This window comes from Branchiostoma floridae, unplaced genomic scaffold (assembly GCF_000003815.2).
Source record: "Branchiostoma floridae strain S238N-H82 unplaced genomic scaffold, Bfl_VNyyK Sc7u5tJ_1494, whole genome shotgun sequence".
Taxonomy (NCBI): domain Eukaryota; kingdom Metazoa; phylum Chordata; class Leptocardii; order Amphioxiformes; family Branchiostomatidae; genus Branchiostoma; species Branchiostoma floridae.
The window spans coordinates 294202-312456 of NW_023365729.1; the positions used below are offsets into that span (position 1 = coordinate 294202).

Sequence of the window (18255 nt, forward strand, 5' to 3'; positions counted from 1 at the left end):
ATAGGAGTCTGCCATAGTGGCCACATGTCAGACAAATTTGAGTCCATATCAGATTGTTCTCTTACAGATAGAATGCTGAAATTTCATCATGTGATCGAAATTGGTCCTATTTGCATATACAGAACCAAAGTTTGACAAGAGGGTATACATGTTGTATATTGGTCCACCTTAACATTTCATTTTAAGTTCAACCATGCATACTTAACTACTTCTCTGCAACACAGATTACTTCTTGATGATAAACATTGATTTGAGCATGTGAGCTACAGTGCCAGCAAACTTTTACTGCAAGCTCTTTACAATAATGACAACAACACACTATTCAATGATGGAAAAGCTATTACCTGTGGAAGCTGAAATGATCCGTTCTATTGTTAACAGACAAAATCAAACTTGTGTAGGTCATCCTAGTGAAAAGGGATCATAAAAACTCAAACACACATGATAGACAGCAGAAGTCACACATGTAGGTAACAAACTCAGAAAGGCCAGGAGTAGAGAGTTGCCAGACCTTTTCCGCCCCGGCAGTGGACAACAATGATGTTCCTTTCGTCCATCATCATCCATTCCCGGACGCCAGCGCAAAACTGCAGCATCTCCCTGAGAACGAAAAGGATTGGTCTCCTGAGAGCATGCTACCAAAGTGACAATGGGAATAAGGCTCCACCCCTGAGGTATTGCCAAAAAGCAATCTCAACAATTCTCAAGAAAGACCTAGTTTACTGCTTATACTTTGAAGTAATAAACAAGTGCAATGGCTTTAGGGGATAGCGTGTTTGGTTAGGGTTAGGGGTTCAAACCATTAGAGGTAATACTGTACTTTCTCTGTTTAGCATTCAGCACTCATGCAAAAGAGTAGCTCCCTGTTGCATTGGGCTGCATTGTCCAAGGGTTAATAGAAACATATAGAAGGGTAAGGTAGGTGTTTTAATTTTACTATCAAGCAATGCAAGCACAAAATGTAAGTAATAAATCCTAGCAATTCTGTTCATGGTACATGCATTTGCATCACATTGTTTATGACATGATAATGTTTAGGATACAGGCAACGTTGTAATATTGTAGTTTGGGCCAGTATATATGTAACATATAGCCTGGGTACCATTCAGATAGGATAATATACAGCCGCTTTCTGCTCCAACTTTTATTATACACTATATACAGTCGCTTCTCTGCTATTTTGCCTGGGAACCTTGACATCTCTAACATCTGGAATCGTCCAAATTTTTGACGACGGTACTGATTGGTCCCTAAACATGAGCAAATTAACGAATGGGTAAAATTGCTCATTTGAACAGGTATTACAACACCTCTGTCTGCTTGGTGTTAGAACGCCTGTTCTAACTAGTGCTCTAGATCCCATTCCTTCATTCGCTCATTAACTAATGTCACCACCAAAAGATTTGAGTGTAGAGTTCCCCAGATGGGTAGCAAAAACAAACATAGGAGCGAACTACTACCTGTATGATACCCAGGCTATGTAGAATACCCAGGTAAGTGTGATATGCATGACCATGAGGTGTGTTACCCACCTGAGACTGGGAACATTATGGTCATCGATAGACAGTTTCTCCACTCTGTGGTAGAACAGGGACTCATCATATGTCCTCTCACCTACGTTCATGAGACAGAAGATGTTTCTATTGCTTTATGGCAGCAATCATAATGCTTAAAGGTTCATAAGGCCACACCAAATTCATCTGTTGCTTGTAAGATTTTTTTCAGAAAAAAAATTGGACTGGCAGGTTGGAAAATTCTTTTTTTTTCTAAAGGTCTGGGGTGAAGATATACAGCTTAAATAACTGTAAATGAATGTATCATTTTTTTCTCAGGACTTAATTCTTTTTTTTTTTGGGGAAATGAAAAAAAATGGACAGGCAAATCCGAGAAGCAACAAAAAAATTGGTGTGGCCTAAGACCAAAATAAATGCCTGAGTATTAAAATATCTTACGGGAGTCTACTTTGTCCTGCATAAAACCGAATGTCAAATCAATCATATGACCTCTCACATGGAAAGGCAATGAAAATGAAGATGTTTATATTGCTTTATCGCAGCAACCATAACGCTAAAAGGTTAATATTGCCTTAATAGATGTGTAAGTATTAAAGATTTAAAGTACATGTATCTTATGGTAGTCTGATTTGTCCTGCATAAAACTGAATGTCCTTGTTGTGTACTATATCTGGGCTTTATGTCCGTGGTACTTAATGTCCTTCAAGTGCATTTACTACTGGCCCTTGTTACTAAATGCCCTTATATATGTGTTTGCTACAGGATATTTCTATGGCACTTAATGGCCTTTGTGTTTACTACATTCAGGCTATGTCCATCATACATGTACTAAATGTCCTTAGATATCGTCAATACATCCTGGCTATGTCTGTGGTAGTGATTGATATGATATATTCACTGCCATAAAGCTGTATCAATGGTATTGAATGTCCTTACATTTTTACTACATCCAAGCTATGTCCATGGTACTGAATGTCTATATGTGGTTACTACATCAAGGCTACATGCACATTATGGTCCTGAATCTGGTATGTCCATGGTACTGAATGTTGTTATGTTTGACAACAGGCTATGTCTATGGTACTGAATGTTATGTGTTAAGCACATCCAGGCTATGTCCATGGTGCTGAATGTTGCTATGTGTTTACCACATCCAGGCTATGTCCATGGTACTGAATGTTGTTATGTGTTTAATACAGGCTATGTTCATGGTACTGAATGTGCTTTTTCAAATTTGGGCTATGTCCGTGGTACTGAATGTTGTTAAGTGTTAACTACATCCAGGCTATGTCCATGGTACTGAATGTTGTTATGTGTTTACCACATCCAGGCTATGTCCATGGTACTGAATGTTGTTAAGTGCTAACTACATCCCGGCTATGTCCGTGGCACTGAATGTTGTTATGTGTTTACCACATCCAGGCTATGTTCATGGTACTGAATATGTGTTTAATACAGGTTATGTCCATGGTACTGAATGTTGCTATGTGTTTAATACAGGCTATGTTCATGGTACTGAATTTGCTTTTTCAAATTTGGGCTATGTCCATGGTACTGAATGTTGTTATGTGTTTACCACATCTAGGCTATGTCCATGGTGCTGAATGTTGTTAAGTGTTAACTATATCCAGGCTATGTCCGTGGCATTGAATGCTGTTATGTGTTTACCACATCCAGGCTATGTCCATGGTACTGAATATGTGTTCAATACAGGTTATGTCCATGGTACTGAATGTTGCTATGTGTTTAATACAGGCTATGTTCATGGTACTGAATGTGCTTTTTCAAATTTGGGCTATGTCCATGGTACTGAATGTTGTTATGTGTTTACCACATCCAGGCTATGTCCGTGGTACTGAATATGTGTTTAATACATGTTATGCCCATGGTGCTGAATGTTGTTATGTGTTTTAGACAGGCTATATTCATGCTACTGAACATCCCTATGTCTATGTCATAGCATTGGTACTAAATTCTGACCAAATGTCCCATGCACTGAAGAATACTTCTGTTCACAATAATGAAAAAAAAAACTCACTGCATAGGTTGTACACTTTGTAGTGGTCCTTGTGCTTGACATCCAGCAGATGTGCCACCTCCTGTAGCAAACACAGCACAAAGCTCCAACAATCTCAGCTAATTCCATTTGTGAAAGGAAAACCTTCTGAATCTCAATGGCTTTCTAAGCTTACAGAAAACATCATTCAAATTGTGGTGAAAGATCTAATAGTGACTTGCACAATATTATGATATAAACTTTTGAATAGGATTATGCTTTACTAAGGTTTTAGGCTACAGCCAAATGCCAGGTATAATGGATTGTTCTGCCCTTGCAAACCTGGACCTAAAAGAGGATGAATTCAGAGCATAGGTGGACTTGCTTATGCCAGAGGGGGAGTTACTTTCACAGAAAGTCCACCCTATTTTCCCATGTCTGAGGGCTGTTGGTGTTAGTTTTGGTGGATTATCATCCAGAGTACATTGTAAGTCCTTCACACCAATTAAAGACATTTTGACTTACTGTGGGTGAAATAGGACTATGGTCCATGGTAAGTTGTTCATGGTAAGTCCAAGGTGTACAAGTGAATGCTATATTTCTATACACACATTTTTTAATGGAAAACATACCTTTATGGCTGCTTCATACAGGTGTTCATGCTGTTGGCCACAGGTAGGAAACGTCATGGCGATCACACGCTCTGTTGTGGGTAGACAAAGTTTTGTAAGAAAACAATGGATAGGATATTCCATTTATCCACTGAATCATTGAAATTTACCACATTTGTGGAAGGATTGACAAAGTAGGTGACTATTAACTTTTCAAAATGTAAACCAGGGGACAAGACTGTAACTCTTGGACCACTCGTACTGGGTTGTACCCCTATTCTTTTTCATAAAATGTGGTTGGATCTTAAGCATACCTGAGGTGCAGGTCTCTTTAAACACGGGGCCTCTACCTCTACATCCTATCAAAGATTATATTTAATGATTTGTAAAATAGATAAAGTTTGTGGTGGTTTTATATTATGTTTGCGCTTCACTGCGAAGTTGCTAAAAACATTTTTGTTCTGTCTTCTGCTTGTTTACCCTACTGCAAACCCCATGTTTTCCCTACCACGAAGTATAAAAAAATTGCTGCGAATATCTCCCATCTTACAGTTAATAAATTAGTTTAACTCTCTAATATGGCATTGTTAGATGCTAATTATAAAGCAGAGAAAGTCATCACAATCTAACTGTACCTGTAATGTAAGTAAGATCCAGGTCATAAGTGTGTCTGCAACAACACTGCTTCTTCTTTTTTGAGGACTGTAAAAGTGAACAAAGTACACATTGACAACAGTTATTGCAATGACAAGGGAATAAACTCAATGCTTTCTTTGTCTGTCATACTTATACATTCCCAAGGAATATGTTTGCTTGAGATTATTTCTAAATTAGACTGTCCCAAGAGCTTTTGCTATGTAGGTGTGATTGTTGAAGTACAAATCATGCTTTTCTGCTCTACAAGTCTTTAATTTCATAGATGGATAAACTTGACAATTATTGAGGAACTGTTCAGAGTTATGATTGTCGGAACTGTTGCACTATAACAGTTACTCGTCTATAATTGCCTTGGAACAGTTTGATCTACAATTGGTTCCAAGTGAGCACATGGCTGATGCTTCTATGCTTTTGTGGTGCAAGATCAAAAACATGCATTGTATACCAATATTATGACGAGAACATTTTAAGAACCTGTCATGTTGCAGTGGTACAAGTTTTCTAAAATTTACTTGTCCTATCTGGCAAGCACATAAAAATTTACTTGCCCGAAACCAATTTTTCACTTGTCACTGTAACAGCTGATACTAGTATATGCATTTTAACTTCCAGCAATGGAATTTTCTGTTGACCATTACTTGATGTCATGACAGGAAAAAGTAACAAGTATATCAAAATTGCACTCAATCAATGGAAAAATCTTACTTGCCCGATCGGGGAAGTGGTGTAGGCAATGCACTTGCCCGAACAATACTTTCACTTGCCCTGGACAATAGGGCTAGTGGACTTGTCCAACCCTGTGGTAGTTTTAGTACTGTAAGACCCCCACTGGTTTTCTATTGGAAGAGTTTTATTTAGATTTATACCAATATCATACATATTGATCAAGGTATTCCATGACAGTCAGGATTAGGCAATGTTCACTCACTTTTCTTCTGCATCGATCCATTTGCTTCTTCTCTGTCAGCAAATGGAGAACTATCAGAACTCTGATCAGCCTTCCAACCACAACAAGTCTGCAACAACAACAAGAACGACAATTATTATTATCAGCAAATTTCACCATCCTGAAATTGTTAAAATAAGAACACACTACTTTATTATTTGTGTAATATGAACTGAATTTATCTCGGAAATCTTATGGTTACTAAACTGTAAGGTAGTAAATATTATATGGGTACTGAAACTTTATTTTGTTATCATCTCTATATCTTCCATGGCATTAGTGTCCATGCATTTATGCTGAGGAGAGTTACAATATCTATATATATTGGATGTACCGAATCGATGCATTTGCAAAAAAAAGCAACATTTTATTGGCAGACCTTGATAAACATGGGTCATAAAGCATTGTATTACAGCTATGTGTTCAAATTTTTGGTCTATATAGTATTATTATAGTATAATACTGGATTTTCCTTGAAGTTCATAGATTATAATTCTATGAATCATGATTAAGAAAATTGTGTCCTTTTTCTACAGACAGTGATTCTGCAGATTAAGGAACTACATTCAGTATTGAGTTGCTAATGCTACAATTCTGATTGGCTAGAAGTACTGGAAATTACTGGAAATGTATCTTTCTGAATACCAGTAATCTTAGACAATGAAAGTGTCAATGAAATCTAATGACTCAACTCTTTCTGATGGGTACTCTAAAACAGTAACATTTGAGATGGGATGTTATTACACCCTTTTCGATAATGCAACAATAAACAGTAAAATGTGCAAACCTTTTCAATGCTGAACTCAATGTTTTTAAAAGTAACGTCAACATGTCTTGGGATGCCCAGCAGAATTATGAGAGTTAATATTACATAATGAAGAAAATGTAATGTTCGTATTACCAACCACAATAATTCTATGTCCTTCAGTTACGTGATATAGGAACATCTATTGATTAATTGGGGGGACTTTATTAGTTGGTACTTTTCACGCCTGCATGTAGATTGGCAAGCAATTTGGTCCCACGACTTTTGGAAAACCCATAAAGATATTGATCATTTTTACCATTAAATCCATAAGGGGTGCTAATACACAGTTTTTATTGTAGGATTGAATGGACGCCAAGTGAAGTTGCCGGCCTGTTTTAAAGATGGCCACACGGGAGCCATTATTCGCTGTTACAAATCTCTATGTGGTACTGACCTTGCATACTTGGCATAGGGGAAGCCAAAATCCACCAGTGTGTAGACCAGAATGACAGTGAACGTGATAACTATCACTGCCAGGTCGACAACATTGTAGCCTCTTGAAAAGAAGTCTTTCCTGTGGGGCACAAAAGACATGCCACATGTTGCGGTTATCACCACTGATGCATTAAAAGATATGTTCTTGCTAGAGCAAAGCTTTACCAGTAGATAGCGAGGTCACAGAGGCTACTAGCCTGGTATCCATCTTGTTCTAGCATTGGTTTTCTCTGACTTCTGGTCGCTACCCTGCTGAATAGTCTCCCATTTAAACGTTTAGTCCTCATACATCTACATCATGCGTTATTTTGGGTATTGAGTACTTTTAGAACCAGTATTGAATATTTGAATTCCTGCTACAGTGCATCTTTACTTTGCTGCTTATGCCAATCATACTCAAGTTCAAGCGTTACGATGTCTTAAGGCAAATATCTATATATTAATGAAAATCATTTCTCAATTACAAGATACCACTCAATTTGGCAGGAGGATTAGATGGACTAAGGAATACAAGACTTAACCAAAAAATGTATCATTGTAACAAAATATCCAATTGAGTTTTGGAATGTATTACATCAGCAACTGAGGTAATGTTACACCTTATGCACACCTTGTTAAACTTAGAGTGCTAGTAACTAATTTTTGGGTGGTAGAAGTTTTGATATGACAATGTATAAGGACCAACGACAATCTTTTCTGTCATCCATTTTCTTCCACACACCCACAGCTTTCCTACGAATGCCCTTTACTAGAGCACACAGGTTTGTGCTTGTCCTGACAATTTCCTTCCAGCTCTATTTCCATCAGTGAACTTGAACGGTCAGCTACATGGTACACGTATATATGCATGTCTCCGAGACATGTTTATTGGTCTGGCGTGATTGCATTCATAAGATTGAAATGGATTCCAGATGGACCGTCCGTACAATCACGCTCTATTTACGACGACTGTCCCGCCACACCAAAAAATACCCTTCCCCGCCATCCGTCTCAATAAAACTCTAATATCCTTTTTGGTAAACACCTCACATCTTTGTACAAAAGAGATTGATACCATAAAGAAGGAAGGTCAAGCTTCTCCGTCTTTGTTAGCCCTAATTTGATGGAACGACGAGCATTTTCCAGACCACACGTACTGATTGCTTTCGGATGAAAACGAAGATTGAGACGCAAAAGAAATCATCATTGAATCATAATCAGACGGCAAATCAGATTGAGATGTACTGATATTCTTTTGTCCTTGACGAGCTGCACAGAACATTCTGTGTTGTAAAAGAGAAAGAGGCGATCATGTGCAATTGACATGCAGACCTGGAGGGCATCCAAGCAGAGTAATCACGGCACGGTATTCACAGACAATTTGCAGTTAGTTGCTGTTGGAAGCTTATCCTAAAGCTGTGATTTGGACCTGTTGGTGGTAGTACATGGCTCAGGGGATGAATTACCCCAGAATGAGACCATAGCAGATACAGCTTGTGCTTACTGATGAACATGACATGACTCCAGAAGCATCAAGGTGGGCCAACTGGCAGGGTGGGATTCCACCCACAATCCCATCCTATCTATCAACACAAAATTCTGTATTAGGATAACAAGCAAAACTGTATGATCAGAAACCAACAATTTCATCCAAATAACATGATGATTTGAACTTTATGCCAGGGTTCAAAACAGAAGAGTGTCATAGATGTGGTGAAGCATTGTCACACAGGTGAGCAGGAAAAATTAGCTTGCCCAAGGAGTCTGAGCTCAAAAGAACGTTTTCGGCCCGCTTAAACATGTCGGGTGTTCTCTTGACCACTGCACAGGTTCTAAGGATTGGTCAATATTTGCAGGTCACTGAACCCTGTCCGATGATCAGGGTAGATTTTCAGATGAACAATTTGCTCAATTCTCTGGGAAGGTCATTGACAGTGTGACGCCAGCTTTAATGACAGAGTGTGTAAAACTGATCGGAAGATTGTGATCATGATCTATGCCATGGGAAGAAATGGGAAATTGGAATTCTTATCTTTTAATATTCTCTGATATTAAAGTATGAAAGATGAACTATAAGATCTAAGGTCACTCTGGCTCATCCTGATTTATTGATTTGAAAAATGAAGCAGAAGCTTATGAATCAAATTACTATCAAAAGGAGCTCCACTAAGAACTCTCTCAGTGAGTTCACGTTTTTCCTCTTCCACAGAAGCAAATGACCCTTTCTTCATCCACCTCTGAGGAGGAAGTTCCACCCTGATAGCTTCTTTCCTAGAATTGCATCGTTATTGAACATTAGCTTCCTTGTGATTGCTTCCCTGATCGATACATTTTAAGTCAAAGGTGGACTAACATCTGCCATCGGAATCCAGTAAAGTAACCCGAAAACAATTGAGTGGCTCTTAGATCCTTCTTGTTTGGTTGATGCTTCCTTATTTGCATCATCAATCATGGTATTTGATGTCCAAGAAAGCAATCAGCACTAAGTAGCCACTGGGGAAAATTAGCTATGTCTGTGTGGTTTATTATCTAATCAATATGCAAATTTGGCCTTTTGAGGCATTGGTAAGGTAAAATTCTGCAAGTTGGTAAATTACATCATGCAGTGAAGTAAAAATCATTTCGAACACCAATATTACATGTACTTTTGTGTAAATAGTTAATTCGTATTATTTATCTATTTATTTATTTATCATTTACCATTACCCCTCCAATGAACCTCTGGGAAGAGTGCCTAAGGCCAACAGGGTCATTCCAGTTTAAATAAAGGAAACTGAACTGAACTGAACATTAATCAATTCAATTAGTTATAATCTACTAAACTTCAACCAATGGTTGTCAATTATAGTGCAGATAAAGTTAGCATTGGTGTCAGTACATGTATCAATCCACTTAGATATCGTTATGCAGCTTGAAATGAGCAATGCGTATTGGACTAGTAACGAAAAACAAATAACAGACTGAGTGCTGAGGACTGGCTACCAGACCAACTGTTGGTTTTGCTCCTGGTAAGGGAAATCAAATCTTTGATCCAACTACTGTTAACAAATGTTTTTAAAATCAGAATTGCTTTTCAACATATTACATCTAATTTCTACTGCTGCAGCAATGGAAAAAGAGATCAAAACAAACCTATAGGTCCCCTTTAATACATTGACACCATGCAAACTTTAATAATTATAAATTCTGAAATTTCATGTTAAAAATACTTGACTTGAATGTCCTGATGCATTCCAGTTACATTGTTTAACTGTAACACTGTACATTGGATCACTTCAGGCATGATCTATAGAAAAAACTGTAATAATGTTCCCTAACTATCAACGCTGATTTTTCCCTTAATGTAACACAACAGTGTTAACATATACTAACATGTACATTGAGTTTTGTAGGCCCAACAGCTTAGTGATGATATCACCTACCCTCGTCCACAGATTCGTAACAGTATGTCCATCATGAAGTAACCTGCGATGCAGACGGATGCGACCTGACAGATACGCGATGCCAGCTGGTTCTTCCTGTTGTCAGGGGTCACCAGATCCGCCACAACAATGGCGATGTCTGTGAACACCAGTAGGAGACCAAACAACCTGGAGAAGGGAGAAAACAGGACAAAATTTCACATAGGTTACAAAGTGATGTTTGAATAAAGTCAGGTACATGTACCCAATGGATTTTTACACCTGGATGTAAACATAAGTTTCTTTCTCAAGAAAACAATGTCTAGCCAGTAATACTAGGAATCAAACCTGGAACCTCCCGAGTTCGCATCCACTAGCATGGTCACTTGATGCCACCAATTGTTCTAATACCATAATTCAATTTGCACATTAAATTCTAGTCAGTGGGAGAAATCCAATTTAAAATGTGTTCTAACTACGTTGTATATTCTATGACTTGTCTTTTCTGAACTTTGTAATTATCTCCATGAAAAATGGAGATATAGTTTTGAGTGTGTCTGTGTGTGTGTCTGTGTGTGTGTGTGTGTGTCTGTGTGTGTGTCTGTGTGTCCGGATTTTGGAGTGAGCATAACTCAAGAACCTCTGGACGGATTACGATGATATTTGGTTTGTGGGTAGGTGTTGGGAAGACAAAGGTCAAGGTCAATTTTGGGCCCCCTGGTATGTGACCTTGGTACTGCAGCAGAAATTCATTTTTTGGATCTTTTGAACTGGATGTGCTATGGTCTTGTTATTTGGATGGCAGATAGCTTGTGACATAAGGGATATCTGGTGTATATTTGGTTCCCCTAGCAGGTTGCTCTGGAACTGCAGGGGCATTTTTGTCAAAATCTTCTAAGGACGATAACTGAAGAAGGGAATGACAAATTTACATGATATTTGGTATGTAGGTAGCTTAGACAGAGATGTACATCATGAAATGCAAATTATGCAAACTGGCACTTAATTTGCATATTTAATGAGGAAAATCTGTATTTGCAGTGTTTCCTTTACAGAACTCAGATACATGCAATATATGTAGTTTGGGGCAGGTGGAACATTATCAGATACCTAATATGCAAATAAGTCCATAATTTGCATAATTAATGCAAAAGTGCCATAATTTATCGATGTGGTAAATGCTTGGACAATCAACATTGTAACCAGCGTAGGTTACTTACAGGTGTACATTACTTAGCATAGATTATGCAAATGTGGAAGTCATTTACATAATCAGACTATTTCATGGAGATATGAGGTCTACGAACTCTTGTTTTGTTTCTGCATAATTGAGCATCAAAGGAAGAAAGCGGTGGATGTGAAGTGAATGTAGAAATAACGTTTTAAGTTCCTACCGAACTGTCAGGTGCTCCACACAGCTGACCATGCTGCCACGCAGGCCCCTACAGAAAAATGATACAGATTACATGTACAGTTAAATTAAGAGCAGCCCAAATGATCAGTATCTTGTCATTTGACCCTCAGTACATGGCATTGACAATACTCTATGGTCAAATGCTCTCTATCGGTAAACTGTCAAATATTAACTTAATTATGGACAGGTCAATTTATTATTTTGATCAACTTGTCAATGAGATCTCATATAACGTTACATGTACTTTTAGATGTATTACATAATAATTTGTCAATATGTTGATTTTCAAGTTTTGAATGTATTTCAGGAGAGGGCCTTGCTAAGCAACATTGCATTTTCCCAATCCTTGGGAGATAAATGTGAGTAAAATAAAATAAATCCTTGATAAAGATCGCAGTTGGACATATGACCGAGTATGATTCGCTGAACTGTTAAATTGAACATTCATGTAGATAGATGTGACATCATAGGAGAAGCCATACCAAGATCAACAAAAATATCCAGATTGTGTATCATCACAGCTTTGCACTGAAACCTGATGAAAGCCAGCCATGTAAACTTATCAGTTAAATACGTTATGTTCGCATAATAAAAAGAAGGACTCAATTTGTCCTCAAGATATACTTATCAAGAAAACTGTTGGACAGGTCCCCAAATATGAGCATTTTAGGGCTGATATGCACAACCCATTTATTGATTTTTTTCTATTTTTTTTTTGAAAGCTGAAAAAAATCTAGAACCAAGAAACCAACTTGATGTGGCTCAATCATTAAGCACAATACCAACACTGTTGGCAGCTGAGCTGTGCAGGGTTTGGGTGTGACATTAAGTTGTTTGATGCGAGGTAACAGCGGCCACAGCATGCCTTTATTACTAAGTGTTATGCCGATGGGCATCCATACTCAGTCAGCTTGATCAAATCAGAAATACAGACACAAAGTGAATGCAATGAATTTGCCAGTCATTCAAATCTAACTTCCCCAAACTCCCTGTCAATTTAAATGCCTGGAAAAGAATGCACTGAAGTGGTCAAAACAATTTTGAAGAAAAACAGAGGGAAAAAAAAAACAATAATTAAGCAAATTAACATATATGAAAATAGATGAAATGGATTAGGACGAGAAATTTTGAAAATGAAAGAAAAAAGAATATTTCTACACATGTATGTATGAAATAATATTCCTTGGTAGAGACATGATGCTATTGATAACAGAATGTGAGATTTATTTGGGACATATAAAATGATTGTACAGTCGTTGAACAAGACAGACTGAAGCAGTTTTGCATCAGCGAGATAATGCAGTCTGGCGATGAAATATGACAGTAGCAATTTGTCAAATTGTCATGTTTTTGGTCAGCTTGAGGTGTAGGGTTCTATTAGTCCCTGGGTGACGACCATTACAGCGTACGGAAATCGATACCATACCCCGAGGCACTACGGGATGTGTTTATCGGAACCTTTTATCAATTCTTTAAGCCTGCTGAGAATTTTAAACTATAGATATTACTGTGAATTCATTTATTTTTGTAAGGACCTAATCTAGCGGTAAAAGGGGTTTTGGGGGGTGTTTCAAGTTTGCGGCTGAAACAATTCTGCAGTACTAAGCAATACATTGGATATACATGATTTGTGGTATCAAAAATTTGCAATGGACAATTTACTTTTACATTTTGCTGCAAGAATAGAGTAAAACCAGATGTTTAGATGATCTAAAATTTATAACATTTTTCAATTATTTTCAGATTACACTATATACCAGGGATCACAATTCTACAAGCTTGACCAGAATTTTGAACCTCTATAAGTCTATCAATATATATTTATAGCACTTTATTTCTATTTTTCACTAAATAACTTAATAAGTCCCCATGCACAGCATAATAATTTAGGATTTGTGATGTTTTTGTCATCATTTTAACATTTGATTATTATCCTGATTACACAACGATGATACAATAAAGCAGGCATCCATAATGCACCTGAGGTTGTTTCCAGGATAGCCCTCTTAGGAGCATAAGTCAATTTGCCTTTAAATAGGTTAATGTGTCATATGATATTTGAATGTTTTTTCCAGCCCTCTTTTTAGTCCAAGGGAGCTGGAAATGATGATGCCATAGATCTACGCCAGTCTTCTACAGGGAAGACATCATGGAATCAATATTTCCAAACGTGGTGGGATTGACTAACACCCTTTGCCTTATGACGAGAGAGCCTTGATGTTTTGTGGGCCGGCCTACAATGTATGTTCATACACCCCTATACATGTACATGTATGTTAGGGTTGGGGTTAGGGATGTGTGTTGGAATAAAGGCATGTTGACAAAAAAACGTAGTGGTGTACATGTATCAGACACTTTTATTGGATCCCATCACAGACCAATTGTTTTAATTTAAGAACTTTGCAATAAGGCAAGGAGTGAAATTTGTTGTTGAGACTTACAAGCCTAGGATTTGGAGAGAATCCCGGACAAAGGTTTTAAATTTTATGGGCTAATGCATGTAATTCTTTTATTATACACAAGATATATTTCGACAGCCTTTTGTTCTGGCACCGCTATGTTCAAACATTTGTTCTGACACCCCTATTTGATGACAGAAAATAAAGAAATAAATATTTTCTAACAAGCCTATTACCGTATATTCCAACACCCCAGTGTTCTAACACCATCTAATACTTAAAAACCTATCCATACTGGCTGTAACATTGGGGTGTTGGAACATAATGCCGTCCCCCCAATAACAAGCTCACATTTCTTCTCCAGCCGGGTCAGAGCGTTCATCCCTCTCCATTTGTGAACCACAGGATCGAAGTCCTGTCCATTCCTCAAGACCCTTAACATAACCATTTACCATGGACAGGACGCAGTACAGGATATCCAGTAGTTGGGAGTGCTTTGTTGGACACTCAGAATGTGCTCTACGGATTTGACTGTACACACATTATGCGTGATAGTAGAGCATAACGTTATGCAATGTATGGCAAACATTTCACAACATAAAGCTACAGATTTCAGTAATAGCTGACAGAGGATAACCACAATACATGTGCAAGGCTCATTTTTTTTGTCAACGTACAACGTCCACTAAAACAAGAGCAAGATCAGGAATAAATATTTAGGGAAAAGGGATAAGATTTTCCAGAACAATACAAAAATAAACAAAAATTGAGGGGAAAAGGTAGTGTAAGAGCCAATAATTCTTTAATGATTAAATTATCTTTTGAAATATGTTGGACAAATATAAGTAATAGACAAGAGCATCTGGTCTAATTCCAACATGATTTCTTGCAAGTAATTCCCAGCTTTAAGATATAATTTGGAATTGGAAGATAAACATAACAGATTTTTTAGGGGGGGGGGGCAGTGTGCACCTTGGTTCACATGACATACAGTCTCAGGGAGCTCCAAATGAATGCAATCATATTCATATTTATGCAGTCATACTGGACCATCCATTTTTGATGTGTCCCTTTCTCAATTCTTTTATTATTTTAAAATGGAGGAAAACTAAGTCACAATAAATTGAAGTGCCCCTTATACACGTAGGTCTTGACACCAGAATCTTACATTTTTTCTAGAACATATGAATGCAAACAGCACTGCAATTACTTAATGGACCACCGCAGCAAATTCATCAGTCCATATTCACACTCACTCACTCATCCTCATTACCAGTCAAGCAAAGAGGCAGTGTTGATTAGTTCTAGTGATGCTTGTACGGCCAGCAAGCAGCCATTCTGAATCCACCACTTCACGTTTTCAAGGTTATTCTAGTATTAGAGACCTTATTTTCATATCTTTTTGAGAGAACTACTCGAGGGTAAGATGGGAAGGTTTTTTAAGGTCTGTTTTTTTGCAGTGTTTAAAGGTAACAATTCTGTAGTGCCAAAAAACGCAATGCAAATGCATATACCTGGCATCAGGATTTTGCAGTAACATTTTGAGGTCACTAAAAATATAAACCCATAGTGAATATTTCAATATTTTTACTGTATTAGATTTTGGATGTTTCATAACAAACAAAAATTAATAAAGAATTCTAGCTGCTCTGTCAAAACCTGGTGTATACTGACAAATTTGGCCACTCACTACAAACATGTTATGGATAAATACAGCTGAATGTTTTCCACAGCATGACATCATGCATGCATGGAACTAGTATCATAAAATATCTGACAGTGTTATCTTGATATACAAATATGTTATCACAACTGAGTATGATATATTAGATTATTATGAGAACAGTCAAGGCCACAAATTTGTTATCTTCAAGTTGATATCATAGTGGGTTCAATATAAATCATCCTATCATTTTATCTGAATATATACATCACAAATATCCCTGCTGAGCGATATAATATATTGCTGGGTAGCAAAGGCCACAAACCTGTAATTTCCATACACATTTGTATATAGGTCATGACAGCTGAGTATTATGCATGACTATACAAAATGCATTACTGACTATCATAACTCAAGCTATACTTGTGTGAAATGGTTTGGAAAATAGTGTTCTGAGAAAATCTTGATTCTGTGTTGCACACATAACGATTTACCTACCACCATTAAGGTAACCATTAAGGTGTCTGTACTAGCTGTGGCTGTATGATCGCTGATAAAGCTATAACACCATGCATGGTCGCTCCATCACTGACACACACCCTCAGCCGTCACACACACAGCCCCCCATTTACCTGCCTCCCTTAATCCATCTCCCAAACATACAACAAATCACGCTTGTAGGTAAAAATTGAACATTTGTATCTCGGCCAGGACACACCAGAAATTAAATGACAGTGCACTGGGGAAATTGCATAATGTATCGTTATGCCGAATGAATAAGGGAGCAAAATTGATTCAGGTTAATGTCCACGGTTGATGAATAGCGAATTATAAATCACAAATCCCAGAGACCGTGATATTAATGATAAAAACAACAATAGTGCCTGTCATGAATAAGAGAATAATGCATTGTTTCCCCAGAAGGGTATCATAAAAATTAGGTTGGATGGAAGATGATTAAGTTGAGGGATTATGTCGAGCTGTCGTAGGTAATCAACATGTCGACATAACAAGGGTTTTGACGGAGAAATTCTGGTGGCTTACCGAGAGTGGGCTTCGGGCGGCATCTTGTTCGGATGCTGGGAGCTTGTGGGGGTGTTGGGCAGAATATCTGGCGATTTGAATCGTCCCTTGTCAGTCCAGCTTCCCAGGGCAGTTCTCAGCTGTAAACATGTTGCGCTGCTGCTGTCTTCTCGCGAGGATATGTCGCTCACCGCCTTGGTGTTGCCGCGACTCGAGCCGCCGGATGTTGTTTCACGATCAAGGAGAACGATGACACGTTTGGTGTAATTGTCGGCATAGTCGGCATCGATATCAATCTGATCGCCAAAACGATGGTAGCTGGTCATGGTCCGCACCAGCCATGTGATCCCCGCCAATGGGGCCTGGGGCCAAGCAAATAGAATTTTCATGAACAAGGTGGGGACGCCTGCGATCAGTTGTCGCACACATCATGAATGTAACAGCGAGGGAAACGGAATTGGCAAGGTTATGAGAGTACCCACCTGCTACAGAGCTGCATCCAGAGGTCATCATGCCGTAGATCTCCTTATTGATATGTAGAGCACACACCCCGAAATCCTGCTGTTTATACCAGCATGCACCCTACCTCTGCTGTATATGCAAAACAGCGCTGGGACACCCCAAACATGCACACATCTCATCCCGAATACTATTATCAGCGCCCTGCACACCTGAATGGCGGCTTAATGTAGTAAAGCTAATAATTCTGTAAATAAACAAGATACGCTTCTGTAATACGGCTGGATTTCTGTAGCTTATGGAGGGATTTTTGGAATAAATGCTGTTACATAGGCAACAACATTTTGCACAGTAAAACATAATAGGTTATTGAACTCAAGGGTAGGATATCTAAACAATTCTTAATCATATCATAGCTTTCAGCAATGGAAACATTACACTTCAGGGAGTTAGAAATGATTCCTGAAATTATGGCTAATTTTTTACATAGCGTACCCTCATAGGCTCTATTTTGATGTAGCCTTTGCAAGAAGTTTCATCATAAATATTATAATTGTAATAAATTGTGAATATGTTCTTCATGTATTTGTCATGGGCACTTAAGTGGAGCTTACCAAAATATGTAAATTTTGCTGGAAAATTCATTTCTGTGATGTAGTGACCTAAATATCTTGATTTAAGACAGGGCACTATCTACCCACATCTGGATCAATACATTGACCAGGTGACCCACAGATGTATTTCATATTGACCTCAGACACCGCAATTTTTCAGAATACTTGTTTTAGGCCACACCAATTTAAATTCTTGATTCTGGAAGTTTTCCAGAAAATAAATACAGCAGGAAGCAAAAAAAAAAGCATAAAGGGAATTTTGCAATAGACTTGCATGCTACCACAGGAATCCAAAAGTCAATTTCAATGCAAAAACATATGAATAGAAAACTATAT

At 37.9% G+C, this 18255-nt stretch overlaps 1 protein-coding gene across 4 annotated transcripts in view; it reads right to left on the bottom strand.

Moving 5' to 3' along the window:
- Window positions 1-17757, bottom strand: part of LOC118407850 (phosphatidylinositol 3,4,5-trisphosphate 3-phosphatase TPTE2-like) — a 21722-nt gene extending 3965 nt beyond the window's left edge. Inside the window, exons 1-12 of one of the 4 annotated variants that reach the window (XM_035808394.1) lie at window positions 17329-17757; window positions 16868-17208; window positions 11742-11789; window positions 10369-10536; window positions 6927-7046; window positions 5707-5794; window positions 4757-4823; window positions 4143-4213; window positions 3553-3613; window positions 1533-1614; window positions 512-600; window positions 345-368 (exon numbers count right to left, since the gene is read on the bottom strand). In XM_035808394.1, coding sequence (XP_035664287.1) covers window positions 345-368; window positions 512-600; window positions 1533-1614; window positions 3553-3613; window positions 4143-4213; window positions 4757-4823; window positions 5707-5794; window positions 6927-7046; window positions 10369-10536; window positions 11742-11789; window positions 16868-17172 — 1123 coding nt within the window. In that variant the 5' untranslated portion in view covers window positions 17173-17208; window positions 17329-17757. Of the gene's footprint in view, window positions 1-344; window positions 369-511; window positions 601-1532; window positions 1615-3552; window positions 3614-4142; window positions 4214-4756; window positions 4824-5706; window positions 5795-6926; window positions 7047-10368; window positions 10537-11741; window positions 11790-16867 lie in introns of all 4 variants that reach the window. The other 3 variants (XM_035808392.1, XM_035808391.1, XM_035808393.1) reach the window with 3 other exon arrangements.
- Between the last annotated feature and the right edge of the window lie 498 nt (window positions 17758-18255).